The following is a 26,111-nucleotide window of genomic DNA, read 5'->3' on the forward strand; positions in this document are numbered from 1 at the left end:
ATAACGGTTCATAAGATGACTTCTCCAGGACACTTAGCACAATGCCCGGGACGCAGAAGGCAGATGTATCTACTAAGTTTAGCCAAGAACAGCTGAAAACCCAAAATACTATGGCTTCCCCCAAACAGCAACTTATGTCTGTCACACCCAGAGGGCTCCCCGGGGCCCCTTCTATCTGTTGCCCCAGCATTCTCAAGCTAGGACTTTCTCACCATGGTGCCGATTACTGTTCAAGCTTCAACTGTGGTCCACAACCAAAGACAAGAGCATCCCTGATGAGGATTATTTCCCAGAAGTCCCAGCCAGGACCTACTCCCAAATCCCAAATCCCAAATCCCACTGACTTGAGCATAACCTTATTGGCCAACATCAAGCAGAAAGAAGGCAGGGAAATAGAATCTTGATTCCAAACTGCTGTGTGCCCAACAAAAACAGAGAGACAAACAGTGGCCGTGTTCACAGCAAGACAGTGGAGGGAAAATTCTTCCATGGAAATTAGGCATATTATGTCAAGGAGGCCCTCTGTCAAAGATTATATGGGCAAATGTGACCACAGTGGAACCATCCATGGCAACCTGCCTTATTGTAGTAACACGTGCATAAATGTGTCTGGGGAATTTTAAAAACCACCACCACAGCCATACCATAGGCAACTCTCCTTAATCGCCGGACCCCAGTGAAACCATTCAGCTCTGGCCTTACCCAAGCTCTGCCGACCTCTTCCCCAGTCACATTGTGAGAGACGCCTTCTGAGGGCCGTCCCATCACGGGCACAGGCCCGCCTCGGGATCCGCTCTCTGACGCGAGAAGAAACACACGCCACGCTGGACGTCTCAGCACCTGCAGAATCCCCCATGGTGCAGGCTGGGGGCAGGAGGACCCCAGCTCTGCTGCGCGGGACAGACTAACGGCCTCCCCGTCTGTCACAAACCACCACCTCAGAAATCCAATCTTGCTCTAGAGCTAAAGCAAGCCTGTCACTCCACTTCAACTGGCTCGGGAAAAGTTGAAAAAAGGAATCTTTGGCCTCACTGTGAATTCCGAAGTCTAACGGAAAAAATGATCCTGCGGCAGTTCAAAGAGAAAAAAGGGAGTATTTACTTTTGCTCCCCTTTCATGCCGAGGAGAAAGGAGCACGGAGTGTGATTTTGATAACAGAAACTAACCTCTCAGTAAGAGTACCCAAGAAGGATGACCACGCTCGAACGGCTGATTTTCTTTCATCTCATGGTAATTGTACATGGAATCACCATCCTTATTATTACAAGCTTTTATCAAGAGCCAGTAGGTACCTGGGGCACAAAAGGGGCTGAGTTTTACTAAATCTACATCATTTCTCGGAGACCGCATGGAGATCTTTCCCAAGAACTTAGAAAGAAGATGGCCTTGGGACAACTTATCAAAATATATCAAATTGTATCGAGATTTTTAAAAGCACACACTCTATCCCGTTTCCTCTGCAAGAGGCAGGCAGGAGCACAGGAATACCCATCGTAGTCTTGTCCACAAAAGCAAAGGATGGAAATCACAGAGACGTCTGTGAAGAGGAGAGGTTAAGTATATCATGATACAACCCTACGAGGAGGTACAATGTCGAGATGACGAAGGAGTGAACCTGACCTCTATGCAGCGTCATGGAAACAGTGCTCACCGTCTGATGACTTTGGAGTCAGCAGGTCTGGCTGAAGGGTCTCCCAGTTCTGTGCCCTTGAGCTCTGACCTCCAACATCTCCAAACTGGAGATTGCCCTTCTGAAAAATGGGATACCAATGGGACGATGGCGTAGGGTCGGGCAAGGAGGAAACACAGCGCTGAGCCTAGGAGGGGATGAGGAGTGGGGAGGGCTGTGAAGAAACTACAATGCCGTGGGGGCGTGAAGAGCATCAGTAACACCCTGCTGATGCCACTGGGCTGCACCAGTGACCACACCTTATTCTACCGTATTCGTGGACGAACGAAACACAGCCCACCCACCCACCATACGCAACGGCTCCCTCCTGGGAATGCAGTGCAGGGAGTGGGAGTGAGCAGTGGAATGAGGAAAGGTCTTTCATTTTCTTTTTCATGTATTTATTACGGTTTTACTTCTAATACCAGCTTGTGTTACTTTTACAATAAAGTTTTTTTTTTTTTCCCCAAGATTGGCCTCTAGAAAGTCAGTTTTAATTGTATCTCATAACAGATGAGAGCAAAGATATTCAAAGTCCTTGGAAGGAGACTCTGAGCCTTGGGGAGTTGATATAACTCGAATGGAAATAGTAATGCATCCAAACAAAGGCTGTGACTCCCTGGGAGCTGGGGGTGGGGATGTCACAGAGTCCCAGCAATAGTTCAGAAAGAATAGGGACAGCAGAGTTGCCCAAGATATCCAAGCAGCTGGTAGGGGGTTGGGAATTTTGGCCGTCAGAGCCACACCTGCAAATGCGTCCTCCGGGCTCCTCACCTGGCTTTTGCTCTGTGTTATGAGCTGAACTGTGTTCCCCCAACCACCACCACCAAAATTCATGTGTTCAAGTCCTAAATCTCCAGACCTCAGAATGCAATGGTATTTGGAGACAGGGCCTTTTAAGAGGTGATTAAGGTAATCTGAAGTCATCCAACTTGACTGGTGTCCTTATAAGAAAAGGAAATACAGACCCAGACACACAGAGGAGACCAAGCAGAAACACAGGAGAAGACAGCCATCCACAAATCAAAGAGAGAGACCACAGAAGAAACCAACCCTGCCGACACCTTGATCTTGGACTTCCAGCCTCCTGAACTATGAGAAAATAAATTTCTATTGTTTCAGCCTCCCTGGTGTGTAGTACTCTAGGATGGCAGCTCGAGCCGACTAACACTCTATTGGTGATTCTTTTTGCTGTGCATGAACTTCACATTTTCTAGGTGCAAACCCCCCAGTCTTTACCTTTATGGATTCAGAGTTGTCTTATTTATTTATTTATTTATTTATTTATTTATTCAGAGAGGGAGTGGTGCAGGGACAGGCAGAGGGAGGGAGAGAGAATCTCAGTCAGACTCCACAATGAGCACAGAGCCTGACCCAGGGCTTGATCTCATGGCCCTGAGATCATGACCTAAGTCAAAGTCAAGAGTCAGACGCTAAACTGACTGGAGCCACCCAGGCACCTCTATCATGGTTTTATGTAAATCTTGATTTGAAACGACTCTGCTAGACTGCCTTGGTGGCTCATCTGCCTTTGGCTCAGCTCATGCTTCCAAGGTCCTGGGATCAAACCCCACAAGGGGTGCAGGGGTGGTCTCTGCTCAGCGGGGGAGCCTGCTTCTCCTCCTCCCCAGTTCATGTTCTTCTCACTCTCTCCGTCTCTCTCTCTCTCTCAAATCAATGAATGAAATGTTAAAAAAAAAAAAAAAATGAAAAGACTCTGCCCTCCCAGTATAATCCAGACCCAGCCATTCCATCTTCTGACACTCATCGGCTCTGACACTCTCCCTGCACCACGTTCCCTTCTGATTCATTCTTTACACGCGATTTATTTCTGTAACTTGTGTGTGGTCAGGCCCTAACGTTTTGGAATAGCCCATGGTCTACATTACTTTTATAGTCATATAAATGTTAAAATTCTATTATAGACACAGAAAGCCATGATACACTTTTAGGTGAAAAAAGTCAATTTTTAAAAGTCAAATGTTAAAATATACATTTCTTAAAGAAAATGATTTCTATATACGTTGTAAATAATGAAAAATGTATGGAAATACATACACTAAACCACTAGGAATAGTTACCTTGGGTGGCAGAGTTTTTTATGCTCTTGGTATTTTTGAATTGTCTTCTCTGAATACATATTACTTAAAGAGTCATAATTTAAGTGAAATCCTCAAATGGGTCAGGTGCTCTGCCCAGTACTGGGCAATCAGGAAGGTCTACACAGGATTGTGACCTAAATACAGAAATTGTTGGTGACTCTCTGGGATTCAGAGCAACTCACATTAGGTTCAGGGTGACCTTGGGCAAGTCACTGAACTTTCTTTCCCTACCTCTTGTGTACAACAGGGATAGTAAGGCATAGCTCCTCTTCTCTCTCTCTTTTTCTCTCTCTCTCATGGGGCGGTCATGAGGGCTGTTATTTGTGGAGAAAGTATATAACAGCTCTTGGCATAACAAGCATCCAGTGCACGGCGCCATGATGTTTCTTACAAACGCGAAGAAGGGCAAGACCCCAGGAGCAGCAGGTGCCCGCTGGCAGGACGCGAGGAAATCCCGTAACTGTGATTCGTTAAGTAGAACTGGGGGCTAAGGAAAAAGGAGCCAGGCTCCAGAGTTCTTCTGTTCCACGTCAGCTGGCTTGCACTTTTTTTTTTTTTAAGATATTTATTTAAGAAGAGAGAGAGAGTACAAGGTCATGCGCAGGGCTGGGGGGAGGGCAGAGAGAGGGAGAAGCAGTCTTCCCACTAACTAGGGAGCCGGATGCGGGGCTCAATCCCAGGACCCCGAGATCAGGACCTGAGCTAAAGGCAGACACTTAACCGACTGAGCCACCCAGGCGCCCCTGGCTTGCATCTTATAGATGTGTTATAGCTTATAGCTCTGTGTTCGCATCACAGAGCTCTGTAACTAGGGAGTGACAGGATTACCAAAATCAGAGCCAACAGACCTCTCATGAAAACGCTTTCCAAAGGCAGTTGCCTACCTCAGGGGGGGGAACAGAACTCCTCATCAGGAGCAAGAATGTGGCCATGAGGGGCGCCTGGGTGGCCCGTGGGTTAAAGCCTCTGCCTTCGGCTCAGGTCACAATCCCGAGGTCCTGGGATCGAGCCCCGCATCAGGCTCTCTGCTGGGTGGGGAGCCTTCCTCTCTCTCTGCCTGCCTCTCTGCCTGCTTGTGATCTCTGTCAACTAAATAAATAAAATCTTCAAAAAAAAAAGAAGAAGAAGAAGAAGAATGTGGCCATGATGTCACCAGCCCCTCCCCGCAGAGACATCACACAGCCAGGGCAGCAGGTCGGAAGCACCATGACAGAAGAGACACTCTCCAGCCCTCACACTGCCTTGAAATAGCCTAGGCTGAAGGAATTTTTTTTTTCCTCCCCTTCTTTTTAAAAAAACACACAGCCCAGGGCAATCCTCCTACGTAGGCTGCCCCACATCGAGAAGGGGTAGCTGAGTCACCAGGTCTCGCGAGCTGCCAGCTCCCAGCAGGGCTCGGAAAATCAATCTCTCTCTCTGAAGTTATCCGAAGTGCTGAGACCTTTAAACCAAACTCCAGTAGGTAGGCATTATCAACAGTCTCTCACAGCATTAGAAGATGTGGGTTTATTTCCCAAACAGCCTCGAAAGGCGACAACAAGAGCTATTCTCCAAGAGGCAGACGTGGGGAATTTGGCTGCCAGAGTGGATCCCAGAGAATCACAGCTCTGTCTGCAGACAGACACGGGAGACAGCTGGACTCCGCATAGGTGTGGACACAACAATGTCTCAGCATCTCCTCTCTGGGAGGGAGCACGGCATGTGGCTTCAAGAAGGTACACCTTCTGGTCAACACTGTTCACCATCAGGGACGTGCAAATCAAAACCACAAGGGGGTATCACCTCACGCCTGTCAGAATGGCTAGGATCAAAAAGACGAGAAACAACAAAGGCTGGCAAGGATGTGGAGGAAACAGAACCCTGGTGTACTGTTGGTAGGAATGAGCACTGGTGCAGCCGTTGGGGAAGACAGTACGGCGGCTCCTCACAAAATTAAAAAAGGAATTACTATATGATCCAGTAATTCCATTACTCAAAGGAAACAAAAGCATGAACTTGAAAAGATAGATTCTTCCTATGTTTATTGCAACATTGTTTACAATAGCCAAGATATGGAAGTAACCCCCCCACAGATGAATGGATAAAGAAAAGGGCAGAATATAGATGCAACGGAATATTACTCGCCCATCAGAAGAATGAGGTCTGGCCATTTGCAACAACAGAGATGGAGCTAGAGAGCGGAATGCTAAGTGAAATAAGTCAGTCCTAAAGACAAATGCCATAGGACTTCCACAAATGTGGAATTTAAGAAACCAAACCAAAGACCTAATGCAGAACAAAAGGGACAAACGATAAACCAGACTCTCACCTACAGAGACCAAAGTGATGGTCACCAGAGGGGTGGTGGATTATATCGTACACCAGAAGCTAATTTAACACGGTATGTCAAATCTACTTCGGAAGAGTAAATGAAATTTTAAAAATCGAACAACAAAAAAAGAATGCACGCCTATGTTCTTCCCCTGTCTGTGCCTTACTTCCCACAGAGACTACAGCGTCCTCACCCAAAAGGGGTTGCGGTGGGGATTAAGAAAGGTAACGAGGCGGGGGGCTGCCTCGGTGGCTCATTTGGTTAAGCAACTGCCTTCCGATCAGGTCATGATCCCGGAGTCACAGGATCGAGTCCCGCATTGGGCTCCCAGCAGGGAAGTATTTGTGTGTCGCCTTACTTCTCATCCAGCAGAAAAACCCTGAAAGACAAAAAGGGCCCGGGGCCTTCCTCTGGGGTGGAGTGAGGGAAGAGCGAGGCTCCCACTCCCAGGACACGGGGAGGGACCCTGAGGCTAAAGGAGCATGTGGACCGTGTCAGGGGATGTTGGGAGGCATCAAAATTCCAGAATCACCCTCAAAACTGGCCTGGACCTCTTAAGTGACCCTGGAGTTTCAGAAGCTCCGGGTCCCCAAGTTTCCAAGGAATCCCTGCTGAGGAACCTTCCAAAAGACCCTTTGGGATACAATTTAAATTCACAAGAAAACATCAAGATGCTAGATTGACAGAGGAATTTTTCTTCCCAAAATGTGCACTTCTTTTCATAAGGCTACCAAAAGCATGAAAATTAAACCATACCTCATCCCTACCACAGGCCTTGACCCTTTTCTTAATTATTTGGCAGAGAGAGTGAGAAAGAGCGCACCAGCAGCGGGAGCAGCAGGCAGAGGGAGAAGGAGAAGCAGGCTCCCCGCTGAGCAAGGAGCCCCATGCGGGGCTCGATCCCAGGATCCCAAGATCATGACCCGAGCCGAAGGTAGATGCTTACCTTCCTGAAGCGGGAAGCTCGCAGGCCTTTACTGGAAATGAAAAGAGTAAAATGACCTAGAATCAGGGCTGTTCCAGAAATTCTGGGCTGTCTAGTTATGTTAAGATTGATCAAATGCCAGATCACTTCTCCCTCTCTTCTTAAAGTGAATCTGGGCAGGAAGACTTCATGTCACTGAACAATTTCATTTGCTATTTGAAGAATTCTCATGTAAGACAGACAGTCCCTTTAAATTTTCCCAGGCAGCTGCTAGGGGTTGCTAAGGAAGTGACAGAAATAGAAAATATTGTAAATAAGTAATTAGTGATTTCTGAGGGGCAGGTTCTCTGGATATTTTTTCCGAATTTCACACAATCTAGGTACAGTGGCAAGACAAGTTTCTCGTCTTGTCTTCCCTCCTCCTCTCTCTCTTCGCCTTTCTTCCTTTCGTTCCATGTTAAAGAAGCGGCGCGCCGAGTCAGGGCGCCTGGATGGCTCAGTTGGTTGAGCTTCTGATTCTGGATTTCAGCTCAGGTCTTGATCTCAGGGTCGTGGGTTCGAGCCCCACGTTGGGCTCCATGCTGGGCATGGGGTCTGGGGCTTTAAAAACTTTGTTGTTAATTTTTAAAAAGAAAAGATGCCGAATCTTCCCATTGGGGTTGGGAGGTCTGGGCCACTCTGAGCCCACCTTGATAGAAAAAGACACAGAACAGGACCCAGGCCTCCCATCCCCGTGCAAGCCGGCGGAACTCTCTGTGAGCCTGTTTTATTCGGTTGTACCTTGATGAAAGATTACATTGGAACAAAAGAGTCTTGAAACAGACATCTGGTGTTTTGGCACAAGCAACCACTTCCCTTCCTTGATAACCTCATCCGGGTTTTGCCCTGGGAAAAGGCCCACACCTCCAACTCTGTGTCCCCACCCACTTCTGCTCAGTCAGGCAGTGCTTCAAGGCTGACCACCCCCCCCCCGGCAATGAGGACAGGTCGGTGGACCTGAGAGATCCAGAGGTAACATTTAAGCCCAAATTTTGTTTAAATATTTTTTTACTTATTTGACAGAGAGAGAGAGAACTAGCAGGGGAAGCAGCAGGCAGAGGGAGAGGTAGAAGCAAGCTCCCTGCGAAGCAGGGAGCCTAACTCAGGGTTCAATCCCTGGATCCTGAGATCATGACCTGACCCAAAGGCAGATGCTTAATCAACTGAGCCACGAAGGTGCCCCTAAGCCCTAATTTTTAAGGCCACCCCAACCCAGGACTTCTCAGATACAGAAAGCACTGAATTCCATTTCGGTTCATGCTAGTGCAGATTTTACCTGGAATTTCTGTGTGCTAAAAATCAGAATAATGAGTAGAAATTGTAGCTAAAACCAAGTTTCAAGCCATGGGGAAGGACTTTCTTTAAAACATGCTCTAACGTATTGTGATGCGGGGCAATGTCTTCCTCCTGGTGGATGAGAGGAGTAGAAACTGGAAAAAAGACACAAGCCCAAGAAAACCGTGGAGCACCAACGACAAGAGCTAAAGGGAAACTTTTAAGAAGGAACTGTCAAGGGGCACCTGGGTGGCTCAGTGGGTTGAGGCCTTTGCCTTCGGCTCAGGTCATGATCTCAGGATCCTGGGATTAACCCCGCATCGGGCTCTCTGCTCAGTGGGGAGCCTGCTTCCTCCTGTCTCTCTCTCTGCCTGCCTCTCTGCCTACTTGTGATCTGTCTGTCGAGTAGATAAATAAAATCTTTAAGAAAAAAAAAAAGGAACTGTCAACACGGTGATACGTACATGAAGGAGAACCAGTACGTATGGAACAAACTCACTCTTTTGTTCTAAATAAGGAACTTGGTAGTTCTGGGTGAGGTCATGGGATGTGCTGGTTGAAATCACCATGCAGGTTTCAGTTGCAGAATGGGTACTGCCCCCATTTATTTTTTTTTTTTTTTTAAGATTTTATTTATTTATTTGACAGAGAGAAATCACAAGTAGATGGAGAGGCAGGCAGAGAGAGAGAGAGGGAAGCAGGCTCCCTGCTGAGCAGAGAGCCCGATGCGGGACTCGATCCCAGGACCCCGAGATCATGACCTGAGCAGAAGGCAGTGGCTTAACCCACTGAGCCACCCAGGCGCCCCATACTGCCCCCATTTAAAGTCCGGCATGTGTGTTATAGAGATATTATCTAACATTAAATGTCTCAACATTCCCTTATGGTAAGGTGGTATGTTCATGGTTCGTCCATAGCCAGATCGTAACAGGAGTGCTAGGAAGGAAAGACAAGTGCCACCTGGCAATGTCCTTTCTGTATCTGAACACAAAGAACTGGCTAAGAAGAAGAGAGAGTTCGTACCAGAGTCTGTTTGTTTTAAACACACCGTGAACATCTGCTTAGTTGTCTGTTTACTGTTTACTGAGAGTGAACCTTCCATTTATTTTTTAAAGATTTTATTTATTTATGATGTAAGAGAGAGAGTGAGCCCAAGTGGGGGGCAAGAGGCAGTGGGAGAAGCAGTCTCCCCCACTGCGCAGGAAGCCCGACTGGGGGCTCAAGCCCAGGACCCAGGGATCATGACCTGAGCTAAAGGCAGGCGCTTAACCAACTGAGCCACCCAGGCGCCCCAAGATTGAACCTTTTATAAAGGCTCTTATTTTATAGGGACAAATACGCAGGGTTAACCCAGGTTGGAAGGAGCAAGGAGTCACTCGTACCTTTGATCTCAAGACAAGCCTTGCTTTCTGACTCAGCCTGTTTCGTAACCACCACCTAGTGGCAGAGCACTTAAATAACAGGGTTAGCTCAGAGTTTCAGAAAATATCTTTTAAGCATCTTTTAAATCATTTTGTGGCAACAGATCAAAATTAGGTCTTTCCTCTAGAACGGAGGAATGAAGAACCAGGAAATTAAGACACCAGAAATCTGGGTAGGGGTGGAGTAATTGTGGAATATAGATAAATATTAAGGGCAATACTATATATACTAGCATTTTCCAGTGAGTGGAGCTTTTACCAGTAGGAGTGTATAAGATGAGTCCAAGTGGTCCAGGAAAAGGCCGTATTAAGGAGGAGGTGGGGGGGGGGCAGAAGAATTGAATAAAGAAAGGACACGAGCCGTACAAATTATATAAATAAAAGCAATGCAGGTGGCTGGAGCAACAAGTGCAAAGGCCCTGAGGCAGGCCCATGTTTTGCTTCTTGGGAAGCTAGTGTTGCTCAAGCAAAGGAGCAAAAAGAAGAGGCAAATAAATGTGTCTGGAAAGGTGGGCAGGGATCTGATTCTGTGGTGTCCTTCGATTATGGTCATGACTTAGAATTTCTTTCTAGGTTGACAAGAAGCCACTGGAAATTTAAAGTACAAGAGCGATACAGTCTGGTGTATCTTCTGTAAGGATTACTTACTACAGTGCCTATGAAAGAAGAGACTACAGAGGGGCAAGAGCGTCCGCAGGGACAAGAGCAGGAGGCCACGTCAGCAGCTCTGCGAGGGGAGGGCGGTACCGAAACAGGCGCTACCAGAGAGAAACATACGTAGACACAGACATGCACAGACAGATACAGGGACATACATAGACACAGACATGCACAGACAGATACAGGGACATACGTAGACACAGACATGCACAGACAGATACAGGGACATACGTAGACACAGACATGCACAGACAGATACAGGGACGCCTGGGTGGCTCGGTCAGTTACATGTCTGACTCTTCATTTCGGCTCAGGTCATGGTCTCAGGGTCATGAGATCAAGCCCTGCATCAGGCTCTAGACTGGGTGTGGAGCGTGCTTCAGAGTCTCTCTCTCTCCCTGTCCCTTTGCCCCTCCTGCCGCTCAAGAAAAAGATACATACATATGTACATAAGAGACATTTATATGCACATAAATACAGGCATAGTTACATAAATACATACATATGTAGTTACATACATAGATAAATGTGTATATATGTATGTATATCTCCACTTATACATACATTTATAGTAATGATATAGTCTTTAAAAATATTTTAAAAATTATTACTTTTGGGGGCACATGGGTGGCTCAGTGGGTTAGAGCCTCTGCCTTCGGCTCGGGTCATGATCCCAGGATCCTGGGATCGAGCCCGGCATTGGGCTCTCTGCTCGGCGGGGACCCTGCTTCCCCCTCTTTCTCTCTCTGCCTGCTTGTCATCTCTGTCAAATAAATAAATAAATACAATCTTTAAACAAAAAAAAGAAGCTACTTTTTAAAAATTTTTTAAATGTTTAAAAAATAAAAATTATTACTTTTTATGTAAAAAAAATCAATTAAGTCAAGTACCTCTATGTGGCCTAAATAAATAAATAAATCTTGCAAGAGTGATACTCATGACTGAAGTTTAGAGGACACTGTACTCTTTTTTAAAAAAATTTTAATATTTGGGTTTTCCACTCTTCAGTGTTTTGGCGATTTTTCTTTTCTTTTTCTTTTTTTTAAGATTTTCTTATTTATTTACTCCAGAGATGGGGGGAGATAGGTGTTGAGCAGAGGGAGAGAGACAAGCAGACTAGTAGAGCCTGATCCAGGGCTCAATCTCACGACCCTAAGATCACAACCTGAGCCAAAACCATGAGTCAAATGCTTAACTGACCCAGGCGCCGCAACACTAAACTCTTGATATCAAAATACACTATCAGAGAACCAGCTAAATTTTATGTGTTCATCTAAAATTTCCTCTGATCTAAAATAGTTTGGTACTCCATCTGGGGGGAAAAAAAAAAGCCCAATTTATTTGTATCAATTCATTTCCCCTTTCCAACCAGATTCACCTCTGGCTAGAAGACAGAATAAAAGATACAGGAAGACTGGATTCTTGCGTTAGTTACCTGAGCAGCCAGCCAACTCTCCCCCAGATCCCTTTTCTCCTCCTTCTCAGGCACAGAGACACCCAGTAGGGTCCCCAGACTGCTCTGTGGTTGGGATGTGGCCATGCAACCAAATTCTCGCCGACAGGATGTGGGCGCAAGTTACAGACGTCGCTTCTGCCTCAGCGGCTCAAGAAGAAATTCCTTCCTAGACCTCTGTGCTCTGCCTTACTGCTGGCAGCAATGTGTAGCTCTCATCGTGCAGAAGAGAAACACCCTCCAAGGCAGGGGTTTTAATCAGAGATGGTGTTGAGCCCCACGGCCCCTCCAGCTCCCATGGGGCACTTGGCAATGACCAGATTTGTTTGCTAAAACTAACTCCTGGCCTCTAAGGGGCAGAGATCAAAGAAGCTCTAATCACCCTACAATGCCCACCACAGTCCCTGCTGTGAAGATTTTCCTGGTGCAAAAAACATCAGCAGTGCTAAGGTTGAAAAACCTTACTTGAAGGCCATTTCTCAACCTTTGTGCATAATCATTACGGAAGAATGTTCTTAAAATGCAAATTCTGCTTCAGAAAGGACAGGACAGGCTCTAAGGGTCTGCATGCGTAACGAGCTCCCTAGGGGACGGAGAGCAACAAGATGGAAGGCATAGAACTTGGGGCTCTGAATGACCTCAGGGAGCACAGCTGTCCTAGCAGTCTACACTGCCAGGCGTATCCATGCTATGCAAATACACAGAAGCTGCACCCCAGAACTCGCTGTTCTCAGCTTATGTCCCCTCCGAGTGACTGGTCGCCAGGCAGCATTGCCTGCTACCAACTTCGAATATCAGCTTATGCTATGTAGGAGACAAATCATCTATGGTATTTAAGCCACTGTGTGTTGAGGTCTCTGTGCTCTGGCACTTTCATCTTCACCCTAACTAGTCCAGCAACCATCTGCAAGTGGACGGTTAACACTGACGCTGCTGTTTGGTGAGAGACAGAAAAGAGCCTCAAAGGTGATTATTTTTCAGAAACGGAGGAAAAAAGTAAGAGAAGAAAAGAAATGAGAAGGGGACACCAGAAATGTCTGAGAAGAGCATACTTCTGCATTAACAAATGACCACAAGCGGACTGGCTTCATGGTTCTGGGCCAGAAGTCAGAAATGGGTCTCCATGGGCTCATGTCAGAGCATCATCAGGCTGCATTCCTTCCGGAAGCTCAAAGGAAGAATCCATTTCCTTCCCTTTTCCCTCGCTTCTAGAAACCGCCTGAATTCCTTGGCTTGTGGTTCCTTCCTCCATCCTAAAATTCAACAAAGAGCAGGCTGAGCCCCCCAAGTTCTCTCCCTCTGCCTCTCTCCTCCACTTGAAAGGATCCTTGTGATTGTGCCAGCCCATCCAGGCAGTTGGGGACGATCACCATTCCAGGTAAGCCGTTTAGCAACCACAATTCCACCTGCAACCTAATTCCCCTTTGCTATGTGATCCATGTGATCCCGGAGATTAGAATGAGGACATTTTGGGGAAGAGGGCATATTCTTCCTTTAACAGGTTAGAACACGAGCTACTCCCGCAGCCAGAAGGTGGGAAGTGAATATAAAGACTTGGGAAATGCAGAGAGCGTGTGCAAGAAAATGAAATAAAAGGTCAATTGAGAGAAAACAGAGAATGTTCTGGGCACCTCCAAAGGTCACCACCTGTGGCGCAATCCTAAGAAGCCAACATGCCCTAAATATAGCTTTTTATGATTTTCCAGTATAAAAGGATGAGAGGCAGGGAAGAGTAATGCAGGGTGATGCTCTCCAGGAATTCTGGGGGTCTTGATGCAGTCTGCCCTAACCAATGTTTGAAATCCGTGCTACCTAACAGTTTCCATAAATTAAACTTAGCCTAACTTTATGATAAGAGTGTCCTGAATTTCAGGTACTCCCTGGAGTGCAACATTTCAGAAAACCAATTACCTGGGGGAATTCATGAAAACGTGCACAGATTAGTAACAACGAACGTGTGTAGACCACACAGTTCCCAGGACGTCACCACTATCCTATCCTTGTAAATCAGAGGCTAACTACGCGTCCGTGCACACCAAGCAAGGTCGACACACACAGCAGACTCAAATCCCGAATTTCTGATTCCAGCTGCGGCTTTCTTTTTCAAAACCCCACACAGCTACAGGCAGTCCGAGCACCCAGGGACGAAGGCACTCGGGTAGTCTGCCTCTGCTTAAACATTTGATTGATAATTGATCATTCATCCAGAGAAACATAATCCAAACCACTCCCGGGAGATAACGGTCCCTCGGAAGTAATCCAAGCTCTTCTAAAACGTTGTCACCTGGTGACAACCTGCCATGGGACTCCGGCACTGTCCCCTGCCCCTCTGAAGTCCGACTCTCTTTACGGGCAAACGTGGGATAAGAAAGTATCCACTTGGTGAGGCTCCTGTGAGGGACACACAGATAGTGTTGTGTGCCGGAGGGAACCTTTTGGGGAGACTGTCTAGCCCACACAGCTGGGTTGAGTGGGTTTCTCTTTCTTGCACCCAAAATAGTCTTGCAAAAATAGTACCGTGAAAGAGCCTAGAACAATTCTTGGCCAGAGTTCCCAAGGAATGTGTGATTTCTTTTCAGAAGCCTAAAGTTTTACAAGAAAACTTAGCACATAGAAGGTACTCCCTTTTATTCAACAGTTCATTGATTCAAAATCAGTGGTTGGGGACACCTGGGTGGCTCAGTCGGTTGAGTGTCCAGATTTCGGCTCGAGTCATGATCTCAGGGTTGTGAGATTGAGGCCCCCGTCGAGCTCCACGCCAGGTATGGAACCTGCTTGAGAATCTCTCCCTCCCTGTCCCTCCGCCCCTTCCCTGAGCTCGCTCTCCCTCTCTCTCACCCTCTCTTTCTAAAACAAAAACAGGGACGCCTGGGTGGCTCAGTCAGTTGGGCCGCTCACTGCCTTCGGCTCAGGTTGTGACCCCAGTGTCCTGGGATCGAGTCCTGCTATCGGGCTTCTTGCTTGGTGGGGAGCCTGCTTCTCCCTCTGCCTCTGCCAGCCCCTTTGCCTGCTTGTGCTCGCTCTGACAAATAAATAAATAAATAAAATCTTAAGGGGAAAAAAAAAGATTTAAAGCAAAAACAAAAAACAAAATCAGTGATTCATTAACCACAATTATGGAGCACCTACTGTGCGCCAAGTACTGTTCTGGGCACCGTCAAGGAAAAGACAGACGGGACCCCCGGTCCCTTGTAGTTCCCCTTCCAGCAAGAGGGAGATGTGGAATTCGTACGATTTATGAAAATATGTTCTGTGAAGAAAATAAAACAGCTCAACAAGCTCAGAAGTAGAAACAGGTTTTTAAAAAACCAGGTAGTTGGGAAAGGTCTTTTTGAAGAGTTGGAATTTAAGCCAACATGTGAAGGATGAGAAGACACAGGCAGGTTAGAGCAGAGTATTCTGGTGCAGGGAACAGAAAATAAAAAGGCCCTTCAAGCAGGAACAAACTTGGGCCCAGAACAGAAAGGAAGCCACTGCTCCAGTATGTTGCTAAGACCAGACTCCCCTCCACCACCAACACCCAGCCTGTCCCGGAGGCAGGCCAACCAACCCATCTGGATATGGGAGATCCAGCGTGTCTAGCAGGGAAAGGTGCACAGTTCTTATTCGCTTCCAGGCAGCTACAGGACAACGCTTCTGGGGAAAGGAGCTTTGAGACAAGTTAAATGAGATGCTGTGTGTTTGGGGCCAAGGACTTGGGTTTGAAGCCCGACTCCACATCCTGAGCCAGTTACTTGACCTCCGTGCAACTCAGTTTCCCTTACCTGGAAAACATGGGTGATAGCAGGACCCCTGTTCCATGATTCCCATGAAGACTGAGTGACCCAGTGCCGGGAGCAGAGTGTGGCCATTCCCACCACTGCTACGGCCCCTCTTTCCCAAACCTTCATCTCCCTGTTCCACTGAAAACAACGATTACTTTCCCTGATCTTTTTTTTCCCCTTCGTGCATCTACCATCTACTAATTTACACCAATCCAATGGTTAATCCACACCTCGGCACAGTCCAACCATCCTTGAATGGAGGATATAAAGCAGAGCACCCCCCCACCCATCAAGGAATTATAACTCTGTTTATGAATCTCAACAGTAACAGTTATCTTACCATCAACTTCTCGCTCAAATAAAACACACAAAGTAGGGGAATCTTATATACAGAGTACATCATTTTGGCCACGTTCACAGAAACAATATTTTCAGACCACTTTCAAATAAACCTGACCTCAATTCGGCAGCTCTAGTACCACTGCTGTTATGGCCATCGCTACTACGATGACCACTGCCTCCGAATTCCAATAACAAAGGAGGAGGAGGGACAGAGGGAAAAGACAGACATGCCATCCTAGAGAAAAAGGTCTCTCCATTTACTCCTCTCTTTGCTGATCCCCCTTGGTAAAATATTAAAATTTTGTTCTTACAAGTCCCTTGCAATTTTTGCTAAATTTATTCCTAGTTATTTTGTCTCTCTGGTTGCTTCTATAAATAGAATATTTTCTCTCATTTTATTTTCAAAATGTTTGGCATAACCTTATAGGAAAACTATAGATTTTGCATCTTAATTTCCTTACCAATCCCCTTAATGAATCCCATTATTGTTCTTAATAGATTCATGGGAAGATTTGTTATCTTAAGTTTTCCATTAAGAGATAAAACTGCTGGCGAGTGGTAATAATTCTACCTCCCTCATTCTCATTGTATTCCTCATCCAAATGCATCATCAATTAATTTCTGAACAAAGATAAATAACAGTGATCATTATGGACATTCTGGGCTTCTTCTGAATGTAATGGGAATATTTTTAGTGTTACATCATTAAAGATGATGCTGGCTGTGAGGATGATCCTATTTTATCAGCAGGTGTTCTAAAAATCAGGAATAAACACTTAATATTATCAGCTGTATTTTTAGCATCCATAAAGTGAATCCAGGATTTTTCTCCTTTGCTACAGAGTCAATCACATTGTTAGACTCCCTAAGATCAAACCATCCTTCCATTCCTGGAATAAATCCTACTTTGTGAGAGCTTTTATTACCTTATAACATAATCATTTACTTGTCCACTTCCCTATTTTATAAGCTCTTTCAGATCACTGGCCATGATTGATTCCTGTTTGACCCCAGCACATAGCTGACAACCAATACATGTTTAAATGATAAGTAATGTTTAAATGATCATGTGGTTCAGCTGGCCCCCACTTCTAGCATCAGAAACCTGGAGCACCTCATTCTTACAGGGAAATTGTCCCCTATGATTTTAGTGAGACTAATGCTGCCTCCCTACTCCCACCATTATCCCAACCCAAAGTGGTGACCACATCACCTGAGTCTAATTGGAGTACTACACCATTAACTGCTTTAGGAACAGGTACATGACCCAAACTCAGCCAATGGCAGCTCCAGGAATTTCTTACAAAAACTCTTAAGGAAAGTGATTTCCAAAAGACCTGATAAACGCTATGTTTTCTGGGTTGCTGTTTACCATCTTGCCTAAAATGTGGTGAGACAACCTACTTGAGAATAAAGCAAAGTCGAGAAAACCATGTCAAAGGATGAAAGAGAGAGAGACCTGGTGGTATCATTTGAGTCCCTGGATCCAGCTGTTCCTGAAGTCATTATCCCCTAGATTTCACAATTACATAAACCAGTAAATTACTTTTTCTTTGTATAACAGTTTAAGATCATATTCTATTACTTGCTACCAAAAAAACACTGTCTAATTCATGTGTTGTTTCCCCATGAATAGGCTTTGTACATTCTTAAATAAATGCCGGAAAAAAAACCTTAAAGGGAGGCAACGCTAACTAGTGAATGTTAAAACAAAAATTCAACCGCCTGCTTTTAATTAATGGCAAGATGGGCTGAAAGACTCCCTTAGTGAATTATAATTTCAGACTGAAATTCCCAAGACAGTTATAGAGGAGCTTGTTAAACCGCAGAAACCAATGGAATCAAGAGATTACTTTAACAGGGCGGTGGTTCAATCAGTTCCAGAGGTATCATCCATTATGCAAAACCAAAACCTTTAAAACTTCCTACCGTACAACCCTAGCCATCTCTCCTTCACCTAAAATCGCCTTTAGAGGCCTCTCTCCGGACTCTAAAAAGTAAAAACGACTGGTATGATTTACAAAAATAAAAATAAAAATAAGTCATTCGTGTCATGACAGCTGGAGAAAACCAGTGAAAGGAGCCAAATCTCAAGCCCAGGGAGTCTGGCTGGGGTCTTCTCGAAGAGTCCTGCCTTCTCAAACACTTTCGGCTCTGCAGAAAAACTGAAGGCAAGCACGGCCTTGGCATTCTAAATGCCTCTGTAGCTATCCAGGCCAAGCGGCTTCAATTCTTACTGTAGGTTCAAGAAAATGTCAGCGCGCAAGCCCAGAGTGCCTGCCCACTTCCCCACCGCAGCCCCTCGGTGGAGAATTCCGGCTGCAACTACTTTGTGAAATCAGACTCTTCTCCTTCAGCTCCAGTTACAATAGACCAAATTCTGGAATCCGGGTTTGATTATTCTCTGGAGAGGTACTTAAGAGCTGCTTCAGGATTTGAAATCCCTCATTCAGACATCATCTTGAAATAAAAGGCTATATTCAAATGAAAAATGCATTACGGCTTTCTCTTTAGGACCTTGAGTACTGACGGGCAGGGAAAGTGAAGACGGGCCAGGAGAAAATGCGCGGGCAGGGGGCGGAGAGAACCACGTCCTCCGTCACAGACTCATTTCATCATCGCATAATCCCTTGGAAGGGAAGTGATACTGAGCCCATTGTACAGATACAGAAACCGAGGCTTCAGCATCACACCAGGAAGACGCAGTGGCCTCTGGCTCAGAGACCGATGGAAGAACATGCTCCGGATGTTGGGGTCCCTGATCAAAGGAACCAGACCCACACAAGGCGAACATCAAGCAAAGCTGTAGTTCGCTCCAAGCATCGGAAATCAAACCAACCAGTGGGGGCCAAAGAGGCGGCGTCGACCAGGACACCAACACCGGCGACTTCCCTTACCCGGCCACTCCCCGGCAAGGCCCATGACGCGCCCAAGGACCAGGATGCTGCAGCAGAGGACGCTCCCACCCACTACCCTCCCCTGCCTCACAACCTCACCTTTATAGAGGGCGTTGAGCCCCGCCCACACGCAGGTGGCCAACGAGATGCGACACACAGGGAGAACTGCACTCGGTCAGCAATACGGGGGGCCAACTGAATCCCAAGTCACCCTAACAAATCTATGCGCGCCTCCCAGATTGGACGTCTCCGACCCGCCTGGCCCCGCCCCAAACCCGCGGCCTGCAAGCAAGTTCCCCCCGGAGGGGCAGGGTCAACCCACGCCCACAAGGAAATGGCTCCCTCTGGCCCACCAGGCCCTTACACCCTACACTGTTGCTTCTCCCCTACTCGCTTCCTCCCTCTGCAACGTCTAACACAGCAGTCTGTTCTAGAATCCAGGGATTTCACTGAATGGACACTTCGGAGACGATACAGTCTCATTATCTAGGAAACAGAATTGTTTTAGAAAGAAAGAAATGGAGCGGGTCACCTGAGCTCCAACAGAACTAGTAAGGTGGCAGAGCAGAAGCTAGGACCCAATTACTTTCATCTCTCGGGTCTTACGGAACCCACCTGAGGGGAAATCTATTTTATAGGTTCAACTTATCTATATGGATCCCACTGGCGCTCCTGACTGATGAGTGAACGAGGGAAGAGCTGTCCCACCTTCAAAAACACGGTCGCTGAACACAAAAGGGAGACGTGTTTGTGAATTGGCTATTCCTGCCTCAGTGTTCATGTTTATCTCCAGCTCCTTTTGTTATTGTTGCAATATATCTGGGAGGTATCCACACCTTGCGCTTGCAAAATCTGTAAAGCCGGGGGAAAAAATGGAAACTAAAATAGCACACGTAAACCACAATCCTGGCAAGGGCTGAAGGGTCTGGCTATGCCGGTTTACTTTCTAAAATGAGTTTAAACCAGAGGTCACAAACTGGTAGCCAGCTGGCTGTCTCCAGCCCACAGATGTGTTTTGTTTGTCCCACAGTGCTGGCCCACACAGGCTTTTAAGAAATTTCAATCAGTTTGCCAATGTGGAAAAAACAAGAGATTTCACATCAGAGCCTGGATTTCCGATTTCTCCCACCAAGTGCAGGATGTGGTAACATTTGCACACAGGGAAGGGTAGCTGGAACTGAGTAGTGGCTGACACCTGCAGACAGGGACATGCCCCCAATTTCTACCCCCCCCCCCAGTCTATTTCACTGGGTTTCCAGGTTGGTGACCCTTGGTTTAAAGTCAGGCAGATGTAGATTATAAAGCCAATCATTATTAGATTTTTCCCAAAATCCTGCCCAATAGGGCAATCAATATTCAGTCAATATTAGGACAGCTGTGATCAGACCAAAATGATTTGAAAATTTAAAAACAAACAAACAGGAGTTGGGTTCATTTGGATTTTTCTTTCTTTCTATTCTTTTTGAAAATACATTCACCTTTACTATGTCATTTATTCTCCCCAACAATCCACAGATAAACAAGCTGAAGATGAGTGATGTTAAATCAGTTACCTATCCAAAATTATCCAACAAGTAAGTTGTAAAACCAGGTTTTGAATCCAATTTTGTCCAACTACAAACACTGTGCTTTGGGAATATTGAAAAAACCCCTTTATAAAGCCATGAGGCTTGCTCCTGCCTCAGGGCCTTTGCATCTACCGTTCCTACTATTGGAAACCTCTCTACCCTGATCTCTACGCAGCACAGAATTTTATTCTTTTTTATTCTTTCACTTCGTTTACATCACCCTCACAAGGAAGTTTTCCCTAGTCATCTGATTTCAAATAACCTAGGCATGCCCACAGACACGCATGCACACACCCATTCCTCTCTAGACCCCTGCTACTCAAAGCGAGGTCCGGAGATCAGCAGCATCAGCAGCACCTGAGAAGTTAGAAATGGAGACTCTCAGGGCCTTTCTCAGACATGCTGAATCAGAATCCTGCATGTTCACAACATCCCAGGTGACGCATGCATGTTTAAAGCTTAAAAAGCGCCGCTCTACTAGGAGCCCTGCCCAGTGGAAATATAATGTGAGTCACCAGCTTGATGGTACATTTTCTAGTAGCCACCTGAAGAAGGTAACAAGAAAGACTGTTCCCTGTCTCTCCTGCCCACCACTTGAATGTCAGGTTCAGGAGCACGGCTCGGTAAAGAACAGACATTCCCTAACTGCCAGGGCCTTTCTGGCTTCTTCCCTCATTCTCGCTCCAGAAACCAAGAGCAAACAGCGTTGCGGACCACCTTCCTCTGGGTACCATAAGCATGACTATGGGAACCGTTTTCCTGAGTGATTTTCCCCGAGCCAATGGGAGAAGCATATTCACTGTTGGCAGGGCAGACCATCTGAAACCCCGGAGGTTCCCTTCCCATTGCCCTGGAGCTGAGGTGTTTCCAAAGCCAAGGTCAGGGTTACTATACAGTCTGTAAGCCGCGGGGGAGGCCACACCACAAGGCAGCCCAGTCTCTTGGATGAGTTCTGCTGCAGCCACCAGGTCCCACCCCTTTGAGGAGTCTAAGGTCTCTGCCCCGACAGCTTGGAGTGGCCCATTCTGAAAGGTGCCTTGGGGTTTTGCCCTTTTATTTCACTGGTTTGTAAGAGTAGAGAGAGGAGGGTCAAGTCCACCCCCGCTTATAATTCATGGGCCTGGGTCAATCCACCAAGGGAGGCTTGCTTCTCCCACAGCTTTAACACTCGCCTCCTAATGCATTAGTCTATCTTGCCCTGAAATCCAAAGCACCCATTCTAATCTCAAATGTGTTTTTAAATCACATCAGATCAACAGCGTAGGAGAAAGCAAAACCCAGATTTAAACAAGACTGGAGTGACATGGAGGAGATAAAACTCCCAGGGCTGTTCTGCTGGGATAGGACGAAAGCCCAAAACCAGGGCTGCCCGGAGCTGACCCCAAATTCTCGCTTCTCCCTCTGACTGAAAACACCCCAGGAACACTTGCAGAATTAGCCAGTTCTCACAGAAGCACCTCGACAAGAAAAAGGGAAAGCAAACAAGTCGGGGAGAGAATCAAAACCTTTCATTCATCTGTGGTCCTCTCCTCAGGCGAGGAAAGGCAGATTTCGCGTAGGCTCCTCCATAGATGGAGGGAAGCGTGACCATTCATGTACATTCAAGCCCAGATGCCGCCATTTATGAGATGCACTTGGATGGGGAAACAAGAGGAAGGCTTTCCCTTACTGGTTTGAACTGATGCCACGGTTTCCTTTTCTGCAATATAATGAGGATGTCATCCCCTCTCTTCCTCCAGGGGAGACAGGAGCCTGTGAAAATCCCACAAACACGCTCAAAGCACTGCTGTCCCTGGTAAGGCTGGAGAGGTATGGGAGCAGCCCCAGCACACTCCTGTGGGCCGGAGGGGTTTCGAGACATCTTCTCAGCAGCCAGGTTTGCGTGGCCACTGATACCTCCGTGCTACACAGATTCTTCTCCAGCACCTGCGGTCGGCACCTCTAAGATAAGCACCACAAGGATCTGCCGTGGGTGAGACCCTGGGGTCAAGGATGGGGGGCCGCAGAGAAACCCCGTGATCCTCTCAAGCGAGGATCAAGAGAAATCTCCCCACGTCTTCAGGATAACAGTTCTGTGGATGGGGACACAACACTCACACTCAGCCCCAAAGACCACACGAGGGACGGCCGGGAGTACGCAGTGCTGGGATAGAACCTTCCACAGCCCTGTCATACCGGTCTCCGTGCCTCCTCTTCCCAGCCTCAGCGTGGAAGAAGATTAAGAAAATCTGACATCTCCCATGCTCTCATTCAGAAAATTCTCCCGTCCCAGCGATGGGACCTCCTGACACGCATGCCACCACGCACCCTTTATCAAACTTTAAGGCTTCTGAATAAAACACTCCCTTCTCGATTTCCGGCTGCTACAAATCAACCCAAACACATGTTGGAAAGATGTGATCTTTATGCCTCTCTCTCTCCCAAAAGGGCACTTGGCATTTCTCCCGAGATACGCAGCTTTAAAATTAGAATTGGAGAAAGCCACTGTTACCTTCCTAGGGCTGAGGCTACCTCACTGCGGAAACCAGGACATCCCCCCTAACCAAGAACTGAATAACTGAAACCCTCCCAGACAGCATACCCCTTCTCTTTATTTCTGTGGTTGCATTAATCATCCTAACACCTTTTTAATTATAATCACAAACTGGAAACCATGGTTCGTGATGTTATAAATACTGATTTTCCAGTGAAATTAGGCATTTGCTGTTTTATGTTTTGATAGGAAGGGGCTGTTTGAAGCCTCCTAAAATATTGCAATTAGTTCTGGCTGTTGAAATAGACAAGACATTAACAGACACATTTGCTGTTTCCATTTAATGTGGTGGAATGTTTATGCCTAAGTGTACTTCTCTCAAGCTTTGAAAGCATAAGGCGTATTTTTTAAAGTGGAAGGAATCAATCACAATACACCCATGTATTATCTATTTCTTAAGTTAAGCTATTTCTAAAACTTTTCCCAGGCTGTAATTTAAAGTTGGAAAGCACATCTCTTCAACAGGAAGGGAACTTGTCAGGAAACAATCCTTGTATTTTACCTATTGGCTCTGTTTAAGATGATAGCATCACTTTAGCTGACAAAGCCTGTGTTTCTGTTTGACAATTGCAATTAATTACTGAGATGCAACCAAGATGGGGCCAGGCATCCCGATCTATTTTCCAGAGAGATACAAAACGGAAGGAAAGAAGGGGAGAGGGAAAAAAAAGCAGAGGAGGTTCGTCTTGGGAATTTCCACCAGCGGGGAGTTCAATGCTATGGCCGGCCAGAAAGCTGGAGGATTAATTTATTTTACCTGCACCTAACTTTCTACGGTCTCTTCTCCCTTTATCTCAGCACTGGAAAAGGAGAGAGGCGAACATTTCACATGACAGGAGCTCCAGTCTGTCGTGAAGGAGGTGCGGGTTGGAAAGGACACGGGTGCAGTGCACAAAAACTCTAAGGGCACCAACTGTCGTGTACACACTGGTGCTGCCGAGGCCGAACCGACCCAAGATTCATTCAGCCACGGGGGATCGAAAGTTCTGGAGATGGGGAGCGGGGGGGGGGGCATCCTCGGTGTTTACTAGAAAGCCAGAACTTGCCAGCATCATCTTTTTCACTGTTGCCTGTTCATTTTTGCTCTAACCTGAAAATACTAAAGTGGGATTCCGGCCACGCAAATGCGTTTCAGGGCGATTTTGAGAGATTTCCAGGAGATCTCAAAGCCGCTACATCCATCTAGCTACCCTGCTTCATTCCTCGGCGTCCCCAGCACAGAAGCGCAGCCCCGCCGGAGCCCGGGCTAGGAAGCACCCCGCGGGCACCAAGGCTGGGGATTCCCAGGCTAGGAGCTGGGCAAACTGAGGAGACAAGGAGCCCGAGGCAGGCAGAAGCGAGGCAACACCTCCACCCCTCGCCCTGAAATAAAGTGATCCTTGGCCAGCGTCCAGCTCTCTCCGCCGCTGCCCCTGAGCGGCCCCGCCAGGATTGGCAGAGCCCCCGATGGGGATAAGGGGTCTCGGGACGGCGGCGCCTGGGTGTCCCAGAGCCCGGAGAGCCACGGCTCGCCCTCCGGGTCTCCCCGTGCGTCCGCCCCGCCCCGCCGAGCCCAGGGTCCTACCTGTACCACTCCAGCCCCTTCTCGTAGTTCCTATCGAAGAAGTGCGGCTCTACGCCCACCGCCCGCACGTCCGGGTGGACTCGGATCGCCTCCAGCAGCGCGCGGGTCCCTCCTTTCTTGACCCCGATGATGAGCGCCTGGGGCAGCTTCTTCTCCCCATAGTCCGGGGTGCTGGCGGCGCCGCCCCTCTCGCTGCTCCCGTTGGCCGCTCTCCGGCCTGCGAGCTCCTCGTCGGTGGTGCTGGACTCCGGCGCTTCCCTCTCCAGCAGCGCGCTCTGCGCCGTGATCATCTCGCCCGGGGCCAGCGGCGTCCGGAGCCAGGCGTCCCGGGCGCCCCCTCCGCCGCTCGCCAGCCCCCAGCCGTCGGCCCCGGGGGCGGCGGGCTGCTCGGGGGGCTCGGGCGGCTCCCCGCGGCTCGCGTTGTCCGGCGGCGGCGGCGGCGCGGGCGGCTGCGAGGGGGCGCCGAGGCGCACGGGGGGAGGCGGCAGAGAGGGCGGCGGCGGGCTCGGCGGGGGCTCGGCGGCGGCGCCCGGCGGCTCCTGCAGCGCCAGGGGGAACTGCAGGGAGCCCGAGCCGCCCAGGAGGCTGTAGCACAGGTAGGTGACGGACAGGGACAAGGTGCACATAAAAAGCAGCTTGCGCGCCGGCGGCCCCTTAGCAGAGGCGCCGGGCGGCGGCGGCGCGGCGAGAGGTGGAGGCGGAGGCGGAGGCGGAGGAGGTGCGGGCCACGGGGCCATCGCGGCTCCCGGCTCGCGGCGGCGGCGGCGGCGGCCCCCGGCGCTGCCCGGACATGGTTTCAGCCGCCGCCGCCCCCGCCGCCGCCGCCGCCGCCGCCGCCGCCGCTGCCCAGCCGCCCCGGCTGCATGAAGCGACGCCGCTGCGCCCCCGGCCCTGGCCGCTGTCCCGCTGCGCCGGGGGGGAGCCCGGCCGCATGGCCCCCCTCCCCACTCTGCCCGCGGAGTCCGGGCGGCCCCCCACCACCCCCCCCCTCAGCCTCTGGCAAGGGGACCGAGGGGGGCGCGCGGACCCGCCGGCTGCACCTGCTCCGTCTGCAGCGCCCCCGCTTCCCCGGCTCCGCCGCGGCTCCCGCTTCAGCCTCTGCCGCCGCCGCCGCGCGCTGTTGCAGCCCCGAGTTCCTTCCCCGCTGCTAACTTTCTGCCGGGAGAGCCGAGAGGCGCCGAGGGGAGGAGGAGGGGGCCGGGCGCGCGCCCCGCGCCGCCGAGGGAGGGGGAGTGCGCCTCGCGCGCGCCGCGGAGGGGGGGGGGCGCGCGGAGACGGGGGCGTGCGCCGGGGCTGGGGCGCCCGGGAGAGCCGAGATCGTGCCCCCCCCCACCCGGCTCGGCACTCGCGCGCTGGAGGCGGGCCCCGCCCAGCCCCGGGGGCTTCCCCTCCCCGGGGAGCCGGAGACGCCGCGCTCTCCAGCCCTCGCCCGACACTTTTAGGGACCCGGAGACCGCCGCCCGCCGCCGCCGCCGCGCCCCGGGTAGCTGGGGGCCTGAGGACGGCGAGCGGTCGCTTCCCCTTTTCCCCCGGGACTCCGGGCGCACTCGGCCCATCCCGGACCCGCCCTACTCTCACCCCAATAGCC

The 26,111-nt window shown here is 48.9% G+C and overlaps 1 protein-coding gene and 1 non-coding gene across 3 annotated transcripts in view; one reads left to right on the forward strand and one right to left on the reverse strand.

The window, feature by feature from the left end:
* HS3ST4 (heparan sulfate-glucosamine 3-sulfotransferase 4) overlaps positions 1-25,341 on the reverse strand; it is a 390,917-nt gene extending 365,576 nt beyond the window's left edge. Inside the window, exon 1 of one of the 2 annotated variants that reach the window (XM_004774044.2) lies at positions 24,524-25,319. In XM_004774044.2, the coding sequence (XP_004774101.2) occupies positions 24,524-25,260 (737 nt within the window). In that variant the 5' untranslated portion in view covers positions 25,261-25,319. Of the gene's footprint in view, positions 1-24,523 lie in introns of both variants that reach the window. The other variant, XM_045072610.1, reaches the window with a different exon arrangement.
* Positions 7,493-7,583, forward strand: TRNAQ-CUG. Its single transcript is given in 2 exon segments — positions 7,493-7,529; positions 7,537-7,583. It is a non-coding gene; the product is annotated as a tRNA-Gln (tRNA).
* Positions 25,342-26,111: the final 770 nt, after the last annotated feature.

This window comes from Mustela putorius, unplaced genomic scaffold (genome assembly GCF_011764305.1).
Source record: "Mustela putorius furo isolate JIRA1106 unplaced genomic scaffold, ASM1176430v1.1 tig00004039_pilon_pilon_pilon, whole genome shotgun sequence".
Lineage (NCBI taxonomy): Eukaryota > Metazoa > Chordata > Mammalia > Carnivora > Mustelidae > Mustela > Mustela putorius.